At 39.0% G+C, this 22,500-nt stretch overlaps 1 protein-coding gene across 3 annotated transcripts in view; it reads right to left on the bottom strand.

Moving 5' to 3' along the window:
• LOC138042700 (protein phosphatase 1 regulatory subunit 12A-like) overlaps positions 1–21,630 on the bottom strand; it is a 27,884-nt gene extending 6,254 nt beyond the window's left edge. The window contains exons 1-12 of one of the 3 annotated variants that reach the window (XM_068888668.1): positions 21,327–21,622; positions 20,551–20,681; positions 13,872–13,990; positions 12,673–12,777; positions 10,812–10,863; positions 9,946–10,090; positions 7,599–7,691; positions 6,547–6,605; positions 5,184–5,249; positions 3,704–4,580; positions 269–733; positions 1–33 (exon numbers count right to left, since the gene is read on the bottom strand). The exon at positions 1–33 is cut by the window's left edge and continues 72 nt beyond it. In XM_068888668.1, coding sequence (XP_068744769.1) covers positions 1–33; positions 269–733; positions 3,704–4,580; positions 5,184–5,249; positions 6,547–6,605; positions 7,599–7,691; positions 9,946–10,090; positions 10,812–10,863; positions 12,673–12,777; positions 13,872–13,990; positions 20,551–20,681; positions 21,327–21,593 — 2,412 coding nt within the window. In that variant the 5' untranslated portion in view covers positions 21,594–21,622. Of the gene's footprint in view, positions 34–268; positions 734–3,703; positions 4,623–5,183; positions 5,250–6,546; positions 6,606–7,598; positions 7,692–9,945; positions 10,091–10,811; positions 10,864–12,672; positions 12,778–13,871; positions 13,991–20,550; positions 20,682–21,326 lie in introns of all 3 variants that reach the window. The other 2 variants (XM_068888670.1, XM_068888669.1) reach the window with 2 other exon arrangements.
• Positions 21,631–22,500: the final 870 nt, after the last annotated feature.

Raw genomic sequence — 22,500 nt, 5'->3', positions numbered from 1 at the left:
CCTCTTAACATCTTCGGTTTCATCTTCGTCGCTCTGAAAAACGGACGGGAGTTTATGAGTACCTCCTGAGTACAAAGTGCAAACAATTATTCCACCGTTAACTTATGGAGCGGTGGAAGGACTGCTAGCTAAGGCTTACAAACGACACGACTCGTTAAGCAAGCGACAAATAGACAAGGTAGCGGGCTACATCCTGCATTTTCCCCCCAAATAACAGGGAGACCTCAGGAGGTCAGATGAGAGCTTTCTCAAGAGATACGATACTCACCCCTGCGCGGCGTTTCTCCCTTAGTCTCCTTCGACGCGCGGCGGCGCGTGCTGCAGCTGACAGAGATGAATCATCCTCTTCTTTCTCTTCTTTGTCTTTTTCCTTCTCTTTCTCTTTCTCCCTCTCCCTCTCGGTTAGCCTTGATCGACGATAGCTGGGCATTTCACTTTCCCGTTCTTTTTCTCTTTGTTTCTCCCTTTCCCTTTCCCGCTCTTGCTCTTTTTCCTTCTCCTTTTCTCGTTCCCTTTCTCTTTCCTTCTCTCGCTCTTGAAGCCGCCTCTTCCAAGCAGGTAACTCGACTTCCTCGTTGTTCTTTCCAGTTGGCTGCTTGCTACGACCGTCTGGCTCGTTCTTTTCGTCTCCTGTACCGCTTATCTTGTTTCGGCGGCTTAGAAACGAGTCGGTAGTGGAGTAAGGTCGAGTACTTGTTTTTGTTTCGTCTCTCGACCCTCGCACGGAAGTTTCCTGAAACAAAAGCATTTGATGAACAAGCCACCCAGAATATGCCACACAAAGGAAATTCGGTTTTCGCATCATGTGACAACAAATACAATAATAATGGAGAACAGAAGTCCATTGTGGACCTCTTTGGAAAAGTACGAACAGCTCCTAAAATAGAACTGAAATAAATTGAATGAGTTCTTTGATCAATATGCATGGGACGGGCTATGTAATTTTCGGGAGACAGAGAATCATAGCAGTCATGAGATTAAAACCAAGTGTTTGGGTGTACTTAATTAAAACAGATCTCGGCTCCAGAGGGGTTTATACCACCTTCTTCAAACTCATTCCATAGCCCTGCATGATCCGGCGCGCGCGCACTGCTGCAGGGCAGCTTCACATGAAACGAAAGGCCCAAAACAGAAACTCTTTTAAAGTGGCAAAAAGCTGCTGGAAACAAGACAGGCTTCATTTTTGCAACACTGCACAAATACAAAATCCCAAACAAGAACATATGAACCTTTTAATGAGCCTACAAATCACTACCATAAACTTGTCCGACCTTAATTAAAATACAAAATACCCGAAAAAAAAGGCCCCGGATATTCTTGGGCTACCGACAAACGGACGCCTGGAGCCCAAGTTAGTTTGAAGCTGTCAGGATATTTTTCCTTTGAGGGAGGAGGAAAGTGACACGTGATATCCCAAAACGCGAGCGAAGGTCACATTCACACTTACTTTGTAAAGAAAATTAAAGTAACGGAGTCAACCTACCAGACCGTGCGCAATTACAAATGGTTTTATTTATTGGAAATACATCCACTCCACTGACATTTAATTGAGCAAGCGACGGAAACATGTAAACAAAAGGGTCTTTAAGGAAAAAAAAGCAAGACTGCGTCAAAATAGCTCAGCCCGATAAGCCATGACCCTGGCATGAAAAGCGCTCAATGTTGCATCTTGGTCTGTTCCTATTTCTGTCTGTCTATATTGCTAAATTCACAAATCAGAAAGATGAAACCCTCAAACGGCACGAAAGAGTGCGTTCTTAATCTTGAGATCAACTTGTACCAACGTTAACGAGCTGTACCGTAAAACAGATGCAAATAAAACCAAGAAGTGAATTTACATTCCCAACGCGACTTGACATATTTACCAAACAAGCTCAAATTTTCTAAAACCCCCGCAGCAAATTCATGTCTGATGGGCAAAACAGCGCTAGAAATGCAAATAGACGCTGTAGGAAGACATAAGAATAAATGCGTGCACCAGCCCTTTAGTAGCCATAAAATAAAAACGCAGATGTACCACGAATTTTCTGCAGGCTGATGACAGACGACTACCGCAAAAACTGGGTGTGAATAACCCTGTTGAATTTTTAAAACATACATACTAATTATCCACTTAAATGGACAACATCATTTGCGACTATCGCATAGATTATCTACATTCAAATTTGAGGAAGAACATCAAAACTAAGATGCGATTCTTAAAAATGCCAGCTTGCAGAAAGCAGATGAATAACAACTCTGAATAGATCCCTTCCTTGGTGAACCTTTTCGTGTTTATTTGTTCTGCCGAGAGATACGCTTCACTGACAACATTACCTCGTAATTCAAATAAAATTCAAACCTTTCCCTACAAGACATTTCGTGAACAAAATCCCAGAGATGAAATCAGTAATGCAGCGGGTTAAAAATGAACCGCTACTTTTGCAAGCCCAAACATGTTGAAGAGCATCTTATAAAACTCCGTAGACATGGCCGAAAGTTACCAGAGCTAAAAGACTGTTCGACAACAACAGAAGCCGAGTGATTGTCTTCTACGCCATTTGACCGGCGATTCTTTTAACAGTAGCTGGCACGAGATATGCGACAAACCAAGGCAGACTGTTCGATAAAAAAATATCAGAATAAGTTACTGAATTCGGCACCGTGTTAACGAAGAAGTACAAATGCAAGCGACTTTTTAAGCCCGTTTAACGCAATAGCGAATATTTTGCCGGTTGATTGCCCCAGTAAACCCTCGTACAATACATTTTCTTCATAATCCTAAGAAATTATTGCTACTTCATGTTTAAATCTCTCCGAAAAATGTTACCTGTATTCTCCCGGTTGAGCTTCCATAATTTGATGGATCGTACCGGCGCATGAGATACGACATTACGGGGTCAAAGAATGAACACTGCAACAAAGACCTTCCTCCAAAACAGAGAAGCAATGGGTCTCCACGGAACACTACGGTTAATGACAGCCAGCGATTCTTAAGACGAATTTTGGGTCGCCTTTTCGTTATTATTTGGTGCCACTTGAGCAAACAAGTTGCGTGGTACATTAATTATGCATAGGGAGCTACTTACGTAAAAAGGACAAAATAGACAAACCTCCCTCGCCACCCTAACAACTTTTTTTTGAATTAAAACTCGAATCGAAGTGTCAACGGAATTAAATACAAATCTCTCAAGATACACTCTACATACCTGCATAAATGTTCAAAATTAGAAACTGATATTTCAGTTGTTGTTGTTGTTGATGATGTTATTTCAGATAATCCTCTTCGTTTGAGTGGACACTGGATCTCTACAATTGGCAATACATGTATGTGCGGTCGGGTAACACATGGGCAATATCACGACTGACGAGTGACAAACCCTCTCCCTATTTTTTTCCGTTTTACAACTTGACCAAATTTATATCAACCTGAACGTGTACTTAGGTGGCCAGATTTTGAATAATTCTCTGAAGCCAATACTAGTTGCCACTTCAAATTTTCAAAGCCCCCTGTCGTTTGGAAATTGTCGTGAAAGGCGATGACAGAGGTCGGGGGTGGCCGCGAAATGCGCGCAGCAAGTTATTTGAATTCACGTCTAGCGATGATACGCCTTGAGAAACCAAGCAAATTATTACAAATATGATGTGGCCGCCGTACGCATGATTGAAATAAGAACATCAACAACAACGCACCAAACGCTAGGACCCAACAGTACACCCTTACCTTCCGTTCGTCATCTCCACCGGCCCTCCTGTGAGTAACATCGTTACTTTTCTTAATCTCCTCCTCGTCTTCAGGTCTCTTAGCTCTTGTTCCCCTGAATGGAGTGTCCTCACTCGGTGTAGAGATCGTCCTCCCTTTTATGCTTGTGGTAGTGGTGTTCGTCGTGTTAGAAGTTGTCGATGCGGTTGTACGTGTTGGGTAGCTCCCAAACCGCGACTTTGGTTCTTCCTTACTCTCTTCTCTACCAGTTAACCTAGAAAATCTTGAAGGTTCAGTTTTTGAAACGGGTGAAGAAGGACTACTGGCCTTTTTATCATTGTCTATAAATGGGGACTTGAGAAGCCTTGATGAACCCCCCACCCCTGAATTTGACGTACTAAATGGTGCACTCTGCGCACGAGTTGTCGAAATCGTTCTCAAAGAAGTTGTCGAGCTTGTTCGAGACTCCGGTTTGACGGGCGGTTCCTCTTCCTCCTCGTCCTCGTCCTCGTCCTCTTCGGAGGACGCTTCTGTTTCGCTACCACTTTCCTCCTCTGATTCAGATTCATCTTCGGGTTCTTTGAGCGAATTTACCGTAGGTTTTGATGGTACAGAATTTACCGTGACTTTAGCCCTAGGAGCGACAGAGTTTACTGTCGGCTTAGTTGTTTCTTCCTCCTCTTCTTCCTCCGAGTCTTCTTCGCTATCCTCTTCAGAACTCCCTTCGATGTCTGATTCCGTTCCGCTGTCGTCTTTGCTGAAACCGTCCCGTTTCTCCTGCTCGTTTTCTTTGTCCTCTTTGGGGGATTCGGAGAAACCAGGTGGCTTAGACAGCTTGTTCTTCGGGGATATCTGTTCCCTGCTCGCCTCCATCTGAGCTCTCTCCTGGTTGATGTCCCTGAGAAAAAGGTTTTGGTCCTTTATTCTTGTTATGGAGCTCCTACGAAATAAAGAAGCCACGCAGAAATTGCAGTGAATAGCAGTTTTGCAGGACTGGCACAAGCACCGAGAATTCAACTGTTTGATTCATCCAGTTGGTGAGTAACCCCTGCAGACCGCAGACCGACCTACCAAGAGGACTAGGTTGGACTGTGTTGTCAAGCCAAAGCAAGTCCTTGTATTTGTTCTGGCCAGGAGCCAGGTAAGCCCGTATGCAGTCTACAAAAGTACACAATAGTTGAGCTCAGATGGAGAATCTGATAACGCTTTGAATCTCCAAATTGCCATACTACTGAAACGATTGGTTTTGTTTCGGATGGCCAAATTAATGTGCCAAGTTACACGACGATTACTCTCTCGTTTTCGTTTTAGTTGAGTGCCAGTCCGCAAGGAAAGACAGAGAAGAAACAACGAGAAAACCAAGAAGCTTCATCTCACAACCAGAAAGAGACAAGTACAGCATCGAAGAGACAAGATAAGGGAAAGCCCTTTGAACAAGGAATTTTTTTTTTTACAAAGCATTAAACTGTTAGTAGGGACGGTTAGAATTAATTTTACATACAGAAGTCCCGGGTTGTTAGCAGGGGGTTGAGTACGCAGCATTCTAGCTCGAGAGGTCTCAGAAAGACTGAAAAAAAAACAAGGAGAAAGTAGTTAGATTAAAAACTATCATACTCGCACAACAGAAAAGGGTTAATTGAAGTTACTGGCCGGGTTAACTTTGATCTGAAAACGAGAGTTTTCGTGAACTGACACACAGAGGGTAGCGAGGCACAGAGGATAGAGCTCCAAACGAGACCTCTAACATAAATGGCGGCCGATTGCATACCTTTCTTGACTGCCACTATGAAAGAGGTCTGAGAATATAGTCTTGTATGTTTGTTAGTTAATACATGTAAGTATTGATACAGTGCTTTATTTATAATATTATAGTTTACTGCAAAACTCAGAAAACAACAAGCACTCAATTACTCATGGAATGTGTGTTGCGAACTACATGGAAAGTAATAAATTACTACTGAGTTTTCACGTTTTGCTCGGGTGTAAAGTAAAGAGAAACGGAGTTTGAGGATGCTTAGAAAACTGACTTCTTCCCGTTTGCCTCATGCCATAAGTAGCTTTTGATGATGCACTATCAAAGAACAAATTAAAGGAAACACATCCGAATAAGTCAATGGAGAACCCGTTCGCAGGATAAGCTGTGATAACCACCACAAATTCAACAGTCACGATATTTTGCAGGCGTTGTCGGTTGTTTTTTTCTTTTTTTTTTCTTTTAATTTTCTTAAATGACTAGCGTACAGTCAATATGTGTTTCTGCCCTTTTCCATTTAATAATTCACTCCTTTACTGAGTTGTTTGAAGCAAGGTTTGGGTTTTTATGGGTCAAAAGCTATCAAAAAACTTTTAGTCCTTCTGGACAAGACTGATACCTGGACTGGTGACCACCTGGAAATACCATGCTGCACGCTTCGGAGAACAGTGGCCATCAACTGACTTGACCTCGTTTACCCTTAAATTCAATGTTCTGGCCTGCTAGCCACCAGTAATTAAAACAATCAAACGAAATCAAATGCCATAAGAACTGATTGACCTCATTCCACTTTCTTTGTAAAAAAATATTTAGTGATGAGTGTTAGGGTAGACTGGCAGTAACTTAAGAAGCAAAGCTGATGAGAAGCTGAGAAGCCTACATTTTTTTTCTGTACAACTGTAAACTTGGTTGAAAGAGAAGCCTACTTTTAAGGCGAAGTCAAATGGAAGGTAAAAGAGGCAGCAGACAGACCACAAACTGTTTGTTAGTCAGGGTACTGTGATTTTACTTCTTAACATTTCTCCAAACAACTCCGTCCAGGATCTTATAGAATGGGTTGGGAAACGCTCATGTAACGTTCCAACCTTGTTGGGTTGGAAAAGGAACTTACCGTCTTTTTAAAGGGGCTGGTCCCAACTCCATATTGCTTTTAATAACAGGTGTTGTTGACTGTGGAAGAAATACATTGGCAAATCAAAATAAATGTTAAGGCACAATACAACAAAGTCATCTCCAAGCTAACCCAGATGCAATATAAAATGCACACATTCCTAGACACCAATGGTAATAGTAATGAATTTATATAGCGCATTTTCTATTGAAATATTCAAATGCGCTTTACAAGCAAGGGATCTATGGGTGAGAAAGGACATCAGCATATATAGGCGCCGCTGGCAGCCGCTATCAGTCCATTAGCGATCTCACCCAGCACATGAATGAATGAAATGAGCCCTGACCACAACACCGGGATCTCAATGCCCTACTCTTTACGAATAGTGTGTGGGTTCTTTTACGTCCTACTGGGTTGTGAACATTGAAGAGTTGTGAGACAGAGCCTACGGTTTATAGTCCTTATCCATGAAGACTTGAAAGTCTTAACCATTTGCAGATGTAATAACAAAGGCAGCACTTTCCCCTCACTTATTTCAAGACCCCGAGTGTTGGTCCGGCCAGAGTCGAACTCACGACCTCCCGCATGACAGCCCGATGCTCAACCAACTGAGTTACCGGTGCGCGGTAACCAAAAAGGAAAAGAGAAAACAAAATTATAAAAAATAAAACTGAAGACGAAAAAGCACATTAGTATAGCCCTCACAACTATTACCTCCTACAAGGAGTGATACTTGACACATGTAAATTTTACTCTGTCTAACGCCAGAGGATTTTAACTAGTCAATAGGGGCTGCTTCAGGAGTCAATGAGTTAACAATATTTTTTTTTTAATTCAGTTCTTCCCAACCACATGCAACACAGTTTGAAATTCAAACAAAATCAGAAGCCAATTACAGTAGCTGAATTTCCTTAGGTCTGGCAACTACTGCTTATGGAGTTCATAATTATCATAATTATGTTGGCTTCCTTTGACTATTAAAATCATAAATGTGTTATGTGTTTTGGACTATCAGTTTGCTCTTTCGTGCAATCTTTGTGAATGAGACTTACAGCATTGATCTTTGGTTTATCATTTTGCCTCTTCTTAAGTTCTTCAAGCATTTTTACCATGTCTGGTTCTGCAAGGTCAATAGGTGTTGAACCCTGCAGAGACAAAAAAATAACCTATTATTAAGCAAAATAATTACAAAACGTAAAAAAAAATCAAGTTGTGAGCTGTACAGTGCGTAAAGGTTGTAGAACTGTCTTGAAGTTGTTGTTCCGAGGTAAGGTCTGACAATCACTAATTCTGTGTTAACTATGGCTAAAACAAATCTGTTGCCAAGTTAAAGGGAAAGTACACCCAAGAAAAAGTTTTTCTGAATCGAAAGTTCTTTACCTGTATTGTCATGTACTTGACCACTCATTTGAGCTTAATGTGTTTAAATAGCCAACAATAATGCTTCAAAAATGGGCAATTCTAAATTGAAATCCACCATCTTTGTTTTTGTGAATGCAAACGAGGCTATGACGTAGCAATAGTCAAGGATTTCTCCGGATGACTAGATGTACTTGATCTAAACAAGGAAAACACAGGCGAGGAGAGTGATACTTTGTAGACTTGAATCTTAATCTAGTGGGTAAATTGTGTTAATATTGGTTCCACCATCAGAACAGATATATGTGAGTTATATGCAGGTTTACGAAGCGAAAGAGAGCTTGCAATGCTATCCCGTGCTCATTGCAGCAAACTAAACGCCTAGAAATCAAGTTAAATCTGTCTTATTCTACCGTGGCTTTCTACAAGATCCCTGTTACAACTTTACAACAAACGATAGATTTATATATTTCCATCGAATGGTAAGAGTAAATCGTTTCAGTAGTGTCTATAAAGCTAACAAAATTTCACTACACTATATTTTCATGATCAAGTTGTTTATTTTACTGCCTGGAAAAGCACATAACAGTGAAAATCGTCAATATATTGCTTGATTCAGTTTTCTCGGTCCAATGTAATGATATTTTGGACTGGCTGACTGAGATTTCACAGGGTTCGCACACTTTTTCAGACCAAAAATTCAAGGACTTTTCAAGGACTTTCAAGGGCCAAATTTTGAAATTTCAAGGACCTCCTTTTTACTTAGGTAGATGAATTTACCCATAGAAATGGTCTGACAGTACAATTCTTCTTCATTTTCCATAACGTACATGCATGAAAATAATGCAAAGGCACTGGTAACCATTTTCGACCCCACAGCTCGTCGCATTTGTATGACATGACTTGAGTGGCTGATTATTTTCACTGAAGTTTTCAAAGATTCAAAATGCGGGTCAGAAAAAAATTCAAGGACTTTCAAGGACCAGGAATGAAGAGCACAGATTTTCAAGGCCTTGAAAATGCACTCTCAAAATTTAAGGGTTTTCAAGACACGTACGAACCCTGATTTCAGTATGAAGCGAATGTTACCAAGACCAACATTCATAAACCTGAAGATCCTGATTGAAGTCCTCCTTAGCAAAATGAAAGACCTGAACAGACAATAATAGCAGTCAGGTTTTCAGGTTTGAGGAATCCACCCATGTTTTATTTTTGCAGGCAAACTTCTCTTTAAATTTTCATTTTCCAGTGGAATCTTCTGTTTTCTCATTCAAAAGACACGTGTCTAGTTTCATCCCCCTCGAAAGCGTAAAACACCAACAGCGGTAATTGTTGCTGTGAAAACGCCTTGCTATGTGTATTGAGCAACATCCGAAAGTTTCATTGGTGAAACAAATTATACATCTGCTGAAGCATCAAAGACGGCTGTCGCAGAAGAAAGAAAGTGAAAAAGAAAAGATACGCTTGTCGAATATTTCTATGTCGCATGTTCAAGGTCTTTGTCTTGTTTACATTTGCTCTGGCTGATTTTTGCCGCCTAGTTTGATTGACCAGAGAATCTACAACTATTAAGTGACTTGAGTTTCTGTCGCACTTATGGCCTACTTGGCCTACTAGCTATTGCACCACAATACCATTTTACCATAGTTCATCTTACATTTGAATTTCTTGGAGCAGAAAGGTCAGACAAAATTGAGAAAGTGATTCGGGAACCAAGAACGTGGTAAGGTCAAACATGTTTGTTGACTATTGCTACGTCATAACGTTTGTTGACTATTGCTACGTCATAACACGTCATATCCAAGATGGCGCTTTCCAAGTCACAAAAGAGGCAACTTCAAAGCGTTCTTGTCACATTTTTACAGGGAAATGGAAACTGGACAAAATGGCAATTATTATTTTCGAATTCCTGGGGAAAAGTTTTAGTAATTTAGAGAAACTTTTTCTAGACCATAATTTCCCATTAACCTCTCTGGTGATACCCATAATAACATTTCAAAGAACCAGAATAACTTAAATTGCATTAAGAGCTAAGATCACCATTTTATTCCTTGCACTAAAATTGGCTCCATGCTCTGCAAGTACTTCGCAGGCTTCATTCTGCCCCCAGTGAACTGCTGCATGTAATGGTGTCCAACCATCTACATCTTTTGCATTGATATCAACACCAAGTTGAAGCACAAGACTGGAAAAAGAAGTACAGGTATACCAAAGTTCAACTTTTTAACAATGGTGTACATAATGGTGTCAAAAACATTTGGTTTGATAAAGTGAGAGTTCCATCTTTTTACAGTAAGGACACTTGAACCGTGAACACTTGACTTTATTTTTCTTCGACGACTACCAAATAAAGGCTCTTCTTACGATGTATAGTGTTACAAGTATATCATTATGTAAGTGTAAAACATTAAATACTCTTGTCAAAAGGACAAGCCCACATTCTATAGTCACTAAAAAAATGTACAAACAAATATCAAGTGTTCATGGTTCGAGTGTCCTCACTGTAAACAACTTTGATGCAACTTGACTCACAGCGACAACTTTTGTCTTTTTCAAATTGCTATACAAATTGAAGGGGAAATTGAAACAGAAGTGTAATAGCACCAATTTTAACGTAGATTGTTACTTTAAGGAGACGACCTATTACTGTTTCTTCTGTTAGATATGTAAGGAATTATTTTGTCACACCCATATAATGCACAAAGTTGGCCACTAAATGCTGAATGTGAATTATGAGCTTAGAGTTTTGGCATCACCATTTTACCACTTCATTGTACTCTCGGGTTCCTTTTTGTACGAGTAAATTTGCTTTTCCACCAACCCAGTTCAACTGAATTGTTATCAAACATCTATCCTGTTTTTCTTTTTTTAAACAAAGCAGATGCTTACATGTACATGTAGCTCACCTTATTACTTGTAAATAACCTTTTGAGGCTGCAACATGTAATGCAGTTGCACCTAAAGAGTGATGTATAAAAGTCATTTTATCCCAAGAAACAATTCACACTGGAACTAACAGCTTTGGTACAAGTACACTTTGCCAAATAATACATGTATAAAGGAGTATTGTCTAAGAACATTCTGATACCAGCATCAGCCCTCTTTTAACTTGGATACAAGTTAACGTAACACCAAACTGAATTCCCAGGTGGTTGGTTGCAGCTGGTAATCTTTGGCTAAACAGAAATTTACTCATACTGTCGTTCCCGCAGATTAGCATTTTAAAAATTCCCCTCTTCCTATGGTCCTTTTTACCAATCTACGCCAGCTACCCTGCTGACAGACACGCAGGCTATGAGTCATGCACATTTCTGACACTGCCATTTAATTCTCAATGCTCATTCTTGATGTTTTTACATTCATTTGGCCTTGCTGCTTCCATATGATCAATTTTAAATGTGCCTGCCTTCTTACCCTGATGAGTTCACGAGAGTTTAACATAACTCATACTACAATTATAATTACGATATAACTCATACTACAATTATAATTACAGATTTAGCCAAGCCTAAAAGCAAAGCTCCCAGGTTATTTATTGCTGGCGAGCCTTAGCAAGGCAGCATACTATTCTTGACATTAGCCAAAAAAATCAAAATTTGAATGTAAGATCGGAAGCATGCGCAGTCGATTGTGGTGGGTCACGTCTATTATCCGGGGTATCGATACCCGAAATAACGTCACGTACACGTCGTGGAAGGGAATCTTATAGTGACAGCCTTCGAGTCAAGTACTTTTCTAGTGAGTCGTCATTGATCATCATTCAACAGTATGTGTTCAGTCTTTGACCAGCGAGTCAAATTGTTCTTCAAAGTCTTCAACTGTTGAGCGAAGAGAAAATCAGTTCCAGAGCTAGACCACGAGCAGTCGTTCTTATTTCCTCAGAGCCACACACGACGAGTGAAATTATTATTTTATGCAAATTAGTGGTGAAAACGGGGCGTGTCACGCAATCGCGCGCTCAACTGTGTCACTGAAAAATAAGAGACTGCTCCCAGTCTATTCTCAAGCACGACAATAAATTCAAATTGACATTTGCTCAGCTACGCTCAGCATTTCTCAAAAGGATACTCTTTTGCTGAAAAGGGGCCAGAAATTTGAGAACAGAAGTTTAAATTCAAAGAAGGAAGTGACATGCCATTGTTTTGAAATTATCCATTTGCTTATAAAAAAGTAACACCTGCGACACATGCTAAAGATATGCACACCTTTCTTCGCTTTTTAAATACTTTCACGCACATTTCCGGTATCCTCTTTCTTCAAAAATTTGCAGCTGTTTTAAAAAAAATACCAGTAACTGCTCCCAGTTTCCACGCCAGCACTCACTTTCTCACTGAAACTCCTAGTTCTTACTATAAGTTACCCTGGCTAGAGCCCAAGACCCAATCAAAAACCAGTACCTGGTCAGTGTTCAATAAAAAAAAAAAAACAGCTGGCCTCAATGAGCTTCAAACATGCGCCCGCCATATGGTTACATGCTACTGATCAGCAGGTACCTTGTTTTGACAGGTGTCAATTAACCATAACATGGATGTCCAATATCAACAATGTTCCCGCCAAAAAATGCAGGTCGCACCACAGAGTTTCACATTGGTATATATGGAGGGTGGAAGTAGGGTGGTACACTCGCATGGTAACCAAAACCAAATTTTCTTGCACAGATGGGTTACCATATTTTCTTACCCATGGTGCTCCACACACGCCTTTGGCGCGCTGAGCTTTGCTACAAAAATTAAAAAGACAAAACATGCTCAAATAACCATGAAATACCTGATTTATCTTTCATTTCATTTATTGTTTTACTGTTTGTCCAACTTTGAGCATCTTCTAACATAACTCTTTCTTCCATACTTCTAGCTAGTTCTACATCAATTCCTGAGAAAAAAAGACACTCATTATTCCCTTCAAGAATCAGTGCAAACTAAATGAGCACAGCTCTGTATCAAATTTGAAAAAAAAAAACACTGTTCAAAAAGTTGATACTGGAGCTTCCGCTAAATAAGGATTTTTGACGACAATTTCGATAGCAGAAACCTATGTGGTTTTCTTTAGTAAAGGCAAAATTTAAATCCTTGTTTTGTCAGGACCAAACTGAAACTAGCAGAGTAATGGCCCCAGTGCCTTAGAACTTACTCTCCAAAAACAAAATAGATGTTTTTCTATTCCTTGGATCTTTCAAATCACCTAGATTTTATTCAAAGTAACATACACACAATGTGTACAGAATTCTAAAACTATCATCTGTTTTGTATGAAAAATAACTGGAAATGAAGAACTAAAACTGTAATTAAGCTTAAGCAGCAGCATGCCGGATGAAGACAGGGTAGTCTTGTGAACCAAGGGTCTCACATAAATTTGCTTTAATTGAACATCCTTCTTTTCTCGGGATTATTTCTTATGATGTAAAGGTCCATAGCTGGTCAAGAGAAAAACTAAGTACCATTGTGCATTGCAAAAGAAAATGGCTCTTGCCCTGGGTCAACTACATTTAACAGTCTAAAACATTCTGCTCAAAGAGTACAGGCAAGTGAATTATTGCGCCTAAATGTTAATAAGTTCATCACGAATTTATTTGAGGCGGATGACATTGTAGAGCCCGCAGTTAGACACATTGTCTATTCAGGACCTAGATAAACAAACTAGCTCTCCAGTCAGTTCTAGTAACTCAATGGGTAGAGCATCCGACCAATGTGTTATGGAGGTCGTACGTTCGATTCCTGCCTCAGTTGTCCTTTCGCCAGTTTCCAAGCAACTTGCTTTCCATATAATTCCCACGGGCTACACCTTTCCATCATTGATGAAGGTACCATAACTGCGAGGAGGAAATGCTCTTTACAAATCAAGTAGAATTAGGTAGTAGTTATTTAGTATTCCATAGAAATCGAAGGAAAGCATGACAGGAGTAATAGATATGAGTTTTATTGTACGTAAATCCCAATTTGTATGACCAAGATAGAAGAGAAGCTCACCTAATCTTTCAATTTCATCTGTTAAAAGATCTTCCATGTCTTCTTCTTCTGCCAGATCCAGGGGTAATTCCCCCTCATTATTGACCGCCGCAACATCTGCCCCATGGTCAAGTAAACATCTGCAAATATATAACAATAACAAGGATTTGACACATGAGGGGTTTAGAATGAGGAAACTGTAGTCAATGGTTGACTTACATAACACAATCAAGGCAAATTAAACCTAGAAAACGGGTTACACTCTTACTGGCTGTGCAAGTTTCTTACCACTCTCCTTTTGCCTCTCACCACGCAACTAGTTTCCTATCCCTACCACAGGTGCATTAAACCTTAATCATCTATAGTTGCATTTGAAAATCTGTAGGTTAATGACTTTGTACTGTACCATGCGAAAGTAAGCTGACAGTCTCTTTCAAGTCTAGATTCTTGACTTGACCCTCGATTCTTGCAAGGATCGAGGAACGACAATTGAGTCGAGAATCGAGTCAAAGGAATCAAGAATTTAACGAGCTGGTCGCTTTACTGATTCCTCGATAGACTAACAGCACAAACGCAACTGGGAATACGAATAACAGAAAAGCTTGCCAAAGTTTCACAGAGAATTTTGTTCAGAAGTAATGCAGAAACCAAGCGAGTTTAGCCCCCTTTCGAATCCGGTTACTGAAATTGGGAAAAAATCGCAACGAACAACACCATTCTGAGCGATTGTGGAGGAGATAATTATTCTTCAGCCGTATGATCGAAGCATACTCAACAATCACACGGACTGTTAACAGTCTTCGACACTATGGTATATTTCAAGTTTACTCCGTAGGCTTCTAATTGACAGCACGATCTGCCAGACAATTTAGCCATAACCTACCATGTAGCTTGTAAGTGAAAATTACGTCCATAGTATTTTGAGAGAGAAAACTCTTTGAAAAAGGTGCAAAATTCACATTGGAATGGATAATACTACCTACAGCTGTATGCCAGTGGATGTAAATGTAAGACTAACAGGTAAACACCTGTTAACACATCAGATGATTGTTAACCCTTTGACGTCCAAACCGGCCAAAACCGGCCAGACTTAGTATTTTACTCTGTCTAACGCCAGACGATTTTACTCATCAATGGGGAACCCCTGGGAGTCAATGGGTTAAATAACGCACCTTTTTGCAATAAAGGAGTGTTCAAACATATGTACTTGTATCTTCCCAAAACATCTGGACTGTTTGGTTTTTCACTGTTGCCAATCATATTTGCAGTCACAGTTAACAAACTGTTTGAAACAGAAACCAACAAAGTGGCAATGTGGGATATGCACACCAACGAATAACAGCAGTGGAAAACTAAATTGTTGACAAAACTTAGAACTGCCGCAGCATGTTCATGAAAGGCACCCTTTTAGTCTATGTAAAATAATGTGAACAATAGTTTTCCAAAGTGGTGGGCCGATGATCGATTATAATCGAAAGTTGATCGAAAAGTGCACGTGACGCGACAATCGATTTTGCTTTTTTCATAATCGATTGTCGCCGAAAAATTAGCAATTTATTGGGGACAAATAAAAGTATTAAAATCAATAAAAATGTTTGTTTAATATCTTGTGTGAGTTGTCTTTTTTCATGGATTCCTAACTTCTAAGTCACAAAAGCAGATATAATCTAAGATTGACTGTGTTTACCTGGCGGTACCCTGTTCGCTGTGTTTTTGTCACTTCAAATACCTCACACTTATTTGAAAGATGTGGCATGCTAAGCCGCTTTGTATTTCGTAAACAACTGAACCAAAACATAAATTACAAGTACACTGTTTCGCGTTTGTAGTATCACTACCGTCCAAAATAAGTTTTGAAATAGATCTCAAATGTATTTGCAAATTACCAGAGGAAGATAATGTCACCTCTGATCCAAGGTTTTGGCTTGAAAATGTTTGTTTCGCTCTCCCCAATCTCTCCCCAATTCCCAGTGTCCTCTCTCAGACATGGCGGCTAAAATGGACGAGTTGGAGATCTTTTGCTATACTGGAAACGCCAGGTCAAAAGTGTGGGAATATTTTGGTTTTCATCAAGTGAAGGAAGGGCCCACTTTGACTTCTATTTAGATGAAAAATATTTGGAGTGCTTATAGGTAGATTTTTCCGATTATAATCGATGATCGATTGGTTGGGGCAATCTGATTATTTCTGATGATCGAATCTGAAATCTCAACTGATTCCCACCACTAGTTTTCCATGTAATTAAAAGTTACTTTTTTATGCTTCAGTACATCAAAATGTGCACGCTTAACTATCACTAGAAGAGTTTCCTTCGCTTTCACACTGTCCAGGGCTTAAAATTGCGACCAATACAGTCGCATTTGTGACTGAATTTTTTCCCTTTGCGCCTAAAATATCTGGAGAGTTTTGCGACTTGTTTTCATCTTCACTCTTTCAAAACAAAAGGGTTAGCAGTTGCCGCTTTTGCTCCTTTTACTAAAATAAATGAAGAAATGACAAAACAGGGCTTGAAATTGCGACCAATACAGTCGCATTTGCGACTGAATTTTTTCCCTTTGCGACTAAAAAATCTGGAGAAGTCGCAAATTTGCGACTTGTTTTCATCTTCGCTCTTTCGAAACAAAAGGGTTAGCAGTTGCCACTTTGCTGCTCTTTTTACTAAAATAAATGAAGAAATGACAAAATTATTTTGTTTCTCGCCTTGAGTTTTCTTTCAATCTGAAGATAGCGTAATTGTAGCGTAATTTCGCTGCAATGTTACGTGCACAACTCCATTCCTTCAATAGCATTCGCCATTTTCAGCGGTTTCTTTCACCACAAGTATTGTGGGCCCATATTTTACTTTGCTTCACCGCTGACAACACAATGCAGCGCGATGATTTTGCGACTAAAATTTTCGAAATTGCGCCTAAATTTTCGTATCTTGTCGCAAAATTGCGACTGGATTTTGTCGCAAATTTCAAGCCCTGCAAAATTATTTTGTTTCTCGCCTTGAGTTTTCTTTCAATCTGAAGATAGCATAATTGTAGCGTACTTTCGCTGTGATGTTATGTGCTCAACTCCATTCCTTCGATATCATCCGCCATTTACAGCGGTTTCTTTCAACACAAGTATTGTGGGCTCATAATTTGTTTTTCTACAACGCTGACAACACAAGGTTGCAGGACAATTTTGCGACTAAATTTTGCGAAATTGCAACTAAATTTTCGTATCTTGCCACAAAATTTTTTCGTTAATTTCAAGCCCTGCTGTTTAATCTTTTTACAAACATAGCTTTACAGAAATGCAGCCATGTGTGGAAAATTTAGATTGAAAGAACTTTAGAATTGTGTGTGCAAACTACATGCACTGCACCAATTTAATATTGAAAAATTTGTGTTCCCAGTTCGGTGTTTACAAAAAATGCAGTAAATTTAACAATGGTCCTGGAAATGCATATGATTGGTGGTACAAACAGAGGAACGTCATGTGGGACAGGTTTTGGAGCTCCTTTTTTCCTTGAATTGTCCATTACTATCATTTTGAAAGATACATTTATCACCTCCACCTTAAAGAGGCCACAATCGAATTCAATTGTGACTGTCAACTTAAATTGGAGAGTTACTGCAGCTTAGACAAAAGGAAAAAAAAAAGTTCTTCCAAGTTACATGTTTATGTTATTTCAGTCCAGTAAAAATAACTACACTATACAGTCTAAGTTAAGAAATTACAGGAAATCCAGCCTTAAAGCAGAAAAGTGAACATTATTTAAGTGCTACTAAACAACCAAAAAAAAAAATTCTTCTTAAATATTTTCTTTGGATTTCAAAACTATGTTAACTTAACACTAAATGACCCCAAGTTTTAAGTTCTGATTTAAAAAAGCCACCTGTTTATTTTAACTGGAATTTTCTTATTTATTGGTCCACCATTACTAACTTAAAAAATCTTGAGAGAGCTGGGTTGAGGAGAAAATGACGTCAAAGACTCAATAGTTTGAGAATGCAATGTGTGTGTGCGCTACCAAATTAACATGCAGAACGGGAGTTTCGGCTTTCACATTTTTAAACTCGTGTTTTGCATATATAATAAGTTGTATTTACACATTGAAAATTTTAAGCAAGTGAGTAAATGACGCCACTTTTCCCTACATCCAACCCTCTGAGGTCCAATCGGTCAGTTTTGAATGTGAGTAATGCCGGACTGTGAAATCTAAAACTTACACTCAAAATAAACAGCCTTTGGATAAAAATCAAAGCTCAAAATTTTGCCAGTCAGGTGTAAAGCAAACACGCTTTCAAAATCTGAAAAAAGGAAATGCAGCACTTTAAGACCTACTACAAAATCTTAGCGAATAAATTGGTTGATACACACTGTACATGTACTTGGCCTTTTCAAAATATACTGCAAAAATTATAATGGGAACGAGTAACTGGAAGTTTGTAAGGGGCTATGTCACGTTGTTTTGGGGTGTTTTGGGGAAATCTTTAGTTAATCATGAGTTTAAAACTCAAAAATGGTAAAATGGAAATCCTTTACCGATAAAATTATTGTTACATCATAAACAAGATGATTCTGAGCAAAACGACCTTTATCCAGGCGATTTGCCATAAACTTGAAAAACATCAGGCCAATTTTTTTTACTTTTTTCAAGATTACAAGGTTACCCAAATTCAATCTGTTTCAATCATGTCCATTTGTGTCCATCCATGCTTCTCTTTCCTTTTGCTGTATGTTGATCAACAGTTTTGAGTGGTTATTGGAGCATTTTGGGTGTCATGAAATAACAATTTTGCGTGACATAGCCCCTTCAAGCCCCACAAAGATGAATAATTCAACCAAATGAAATTTACCCAAAACCATTTCTAAATCAATTGTAATATTTAAAAAAACATTTTAAAAAAATTTACAGGCCTAGTTACTCAAATGCTAAAATTGTAACAAGGATGCCAAAATTACAAGAAAACTAAAAATTTAACTTCAGACTGTCACATACAGATAATTAAAAACCTAGACATAATCATAGACATAGTGTAGTGTTAGAGAACAATAACCAAACTGTAGAGTTCCTTTTAACTTGGTACACAACATAACATGGGTAAACAAGAACAATTCACACCAAATAAAGCCACTAGTGTGTAACTGAAACGAATTGGACCAAGAAGACAAATGTTGGAAGGGGGGGGGGGGGGGGGGAGGAATCACAGCTACATTTTGAAAAGTTCTTTCATCCAACAAATTTATTTTTACTCAGAATGTCAGAATCTCATTTAACTTACCGATTAATTTAGAGTAAATTTTGTAAAAATAAAAAGTATTTTAAAAAAAATAAGGACATTTGATTTACAGTGAGCATATTATGCAAAAACTAAAAGATGATAAAAAATGGAGTTGGGTAAAATAATTATCGTGATTCTTGAACCAGTCAAACATGAACTGGTGTATTTCTAATCATTAAGCAAGGACTGATTTTTGGCAGCTATCAAAGCCACAATAATTCTTACTGTCTTTGATAAATATTTGTTTCAGGGCCTTCAAAACACTATGCTAGGTACAGTGCACAAGATGAAACAAATGTTATCAGAAAATATAAAGGAAAAAGAATATGCTATGTTGTACACAATTTTATCCAAGAAAATGTTATTTGGATTCTACTGAAAACCCAACCAAAGTCAAGATTACAATCGAACTTTTCCTTTAAACCTTCTCTAAGAAGAATGGTTCAGAATATGACACAAACCATTTGGCAAAGAGAACAGCGATGTTTCTATCATGAGTTTGTTCAACGAATCCCTCATGCAAAGATATTTAACAAATGCGTAATTATCAAGGATGGAGCTAAAAATTCCAAAAAATAGTGTACAGAGTTTAAAAATATATTAACAACAATTATGTGCACACGATCAAGAATGACACACGTACAAGATTTCGTACTTCGAACAAGTCACGCTCTTGACATCTCGCAACACTCACTCAAAGAATGATCCATCGTCTGGTTAAAGTGAAACCTTGGAATACAATAGATTACTTTTGAAGAGCATCGAAACCCCGGCCTCCCGAAACCACAAAATAAAGAATACACATACGAAAAAACGTCAAATTAAATTATGCACAAATAAATTTAAGCTTATCTCATCGCTTCTAACACAGATTTTATTTCGCCGGTCGTCAACTGAAATAAGAAAATCTGCAGCCTAATCTATCTTTAAGCCTGAACAAATGGAAAAGAACATGTACAAAAAACGACAACTGATGTTTAGATTTTGTGGTGCGTGAATTGGATACAAGGATTCGAAGGTATTTCATACAACATCGGTCATTTGATATAAAATCTCTGGACTAGACAAGAGATATCCCACGATTAAACAGCGTTCGACTTAACGTACTTCTACATTTGCTATGCTTTGTTATTATGGAAACCTCGCTATTTTGGCTGAAAGATCGCCAAACAAACTACCGAAACAACGGCACCCATTTCGAATTGAACAAAATTCACACATACTCGAAGAAGCTTTCATAATCGATTCCTAAGTTCCTAGCATGTTTTGAAACACGATCCAAATTGGCACTACCTTGGGACAAAATTTGTAGCTTGGTTATGTTAAATGTCCACGAAATGCCGCTAACAGAGAGAGATGATCGGCCAGCACTGTTCAAACCCAATGCCAAGCCGGTTTGAGAGGAGATTACAATAAAATGCAAAAAGCAAACACAAACTTACTGAGCTATTTCGACGCTACCACAACTCGCTGCTGCATGAAGAGCCGACCAACCTTCATTGTCTCGAATGTCCAAACGGGCTCCATGATCGACCAGAAAATTAACAAGATCATAATTCTCGTCTATGCAGGCCTGTCGAATACAAAAAGCGGTTAAATGTGGGCAGTCCTAGAAACAGATGTAAATAACCTATTGATATATATAAATATACAACCTGGGTAACCATAAGACCTGAAATCACTTTAAAACCCGAAACCTCTCTTCTACCTTCGCTCTCAAGATGATCACTCGAAGGAATACTAGTACGAAAATAACGAAAAAAAGTGTTGGAAAATAAATTATATTTGTGGGTATTGGGCAGAAGAAACCCGAAGTTCAAATAAGGAGAGCAAAATGATCATTTCCACCTAAGAATCTGGCATAGATTTCCTTGTATCCATTTGCTGTGGTCTACATTGACATAGTTCAAGGCGTTAACAAGCCGACAGAAATTTTCCCAACAAACAGCGAAGTTTAGAGACGACTACAGTAGATTACTCTGTAACGGATACTCAGCTCTGGTAAAGCTTTAATGGAAGCGACGCCTCAAAAATGAGCTTTCTAAGAGCAAGCTCTTCTAATCGTTCAAAGTTTTAAGAAGCGAGTGATTCGTTAATTAGGCCATTGTTTTGAGCTCTAGCTAGGACCCTAGACCTGGTCCAAAAACCGCTCTCGCAAGTACTGCTTTCGCTTCCTATACAATTTTTCTACCTACGATAGGGAAGCTAGATGCTGTACCTGATGTAACGCGGTTAGTCCGTCGACATTTTGGTGATTTATATCAGCGCCTTTCGCCAAAAGTTTCTTCACCTCCTCCACGTCACCGCTCGATACCGCTGAAAGGAACACAGTTCCAAGCGAGAATTGGATTTTAGTCTTCTTTCTAGTCCTATCCGCAGATTCTTTTGCTGTCTCGCTCGTTGTCCATCGTTTTAGGGATTCTTGGCGCTTCTGTAAAGCATTGCTTGCTCTAGATGTTTGGCCACCCGTAAAAGGGTCCGCCATCTTCCCATGACGTTACAGAGCGACCAGCCCGAGGACCGAGCATGAGGCCACGTGACCTGCTGGTAGGCTCCACAAGAACCAATGACGATTCATTAGAATTGTCAACAGCGTTACCAAGCAACTAACGTGACGTCACATACTGCGGGCAATCGTATTTTTTTTTGCTTTTTCATTTTCTCGGGATCTAACGATTCTGTTTGCTTCCATAGCTTACTTTCAGTCACTTTAGTTCGCGTAAATGACTGGCTTTAATTGAACACACTACAATTTGAGATTCCGCGAAATCTCCACGCACAGGAAGAGCTTTATTTTGATAACTAACCAGAAAACTCCTCAGTCTTTCGCAACAAACGGTGTATCGTGACCTCAAAGATGAAAAAAATTTCAAGCACGTCGCATCGAGAATGAAATTCCGCCGAAAAATTGCATAGTATGTAATTTTCTCTCCCATTTTCAACGACTATCTACGCAGTCCACGTCCAATCTTTGAGTCATAAGGTCAAGTTTATTGTTTCCTTATATGGACTGAGTACAACGGACGTAGAGAACAATAGTCTAACATAGAGAAATTAAAGAGTTCCTTCTTTTTATGATTGCCATTTTGAGCGCATTTAGCTCTGTAAGACAATTAGAAAATTATTCTATCTATGCGGTCTGAATTCAGCAGATAACCTACAAACACAATTGCATTTACTACGAGTCTTGCAATGCGTTGATCTTACAAACAGAGACCAACTGAGTAACCGATTTTCGAATCCTTTATCCGGGAACATTCGTGACGATTGTCGTCTGAGTCGAAGGGTCGCGTTCCTTTCCGACTAAATATTTTTTCATGAAACTTCTGTGATTTTTGTCCAAAGCCTTTCGTGAAAGAGTTTGCAAATCCTACTCGCAAAGAATATTTGAA

This window comes from Montipora capricornis, chromosome 3 (assembly GCF_036669925.1).
Source record: "Montipora capricornis isolate CH-2021 chromosome 3, ASM3666992v2, whole genome shotgun sequence".
NCBI classification, from domain to species: domain Eukaryota; kingdom Metazoa; phylum Cnidaria; class Anthozoa; order Scleractinia; family Acroporidae; genus Montipora; species Montipora capricornis.
This window is presented reverse-complemented; position numbering and strand designations above follow the sequence as displayed.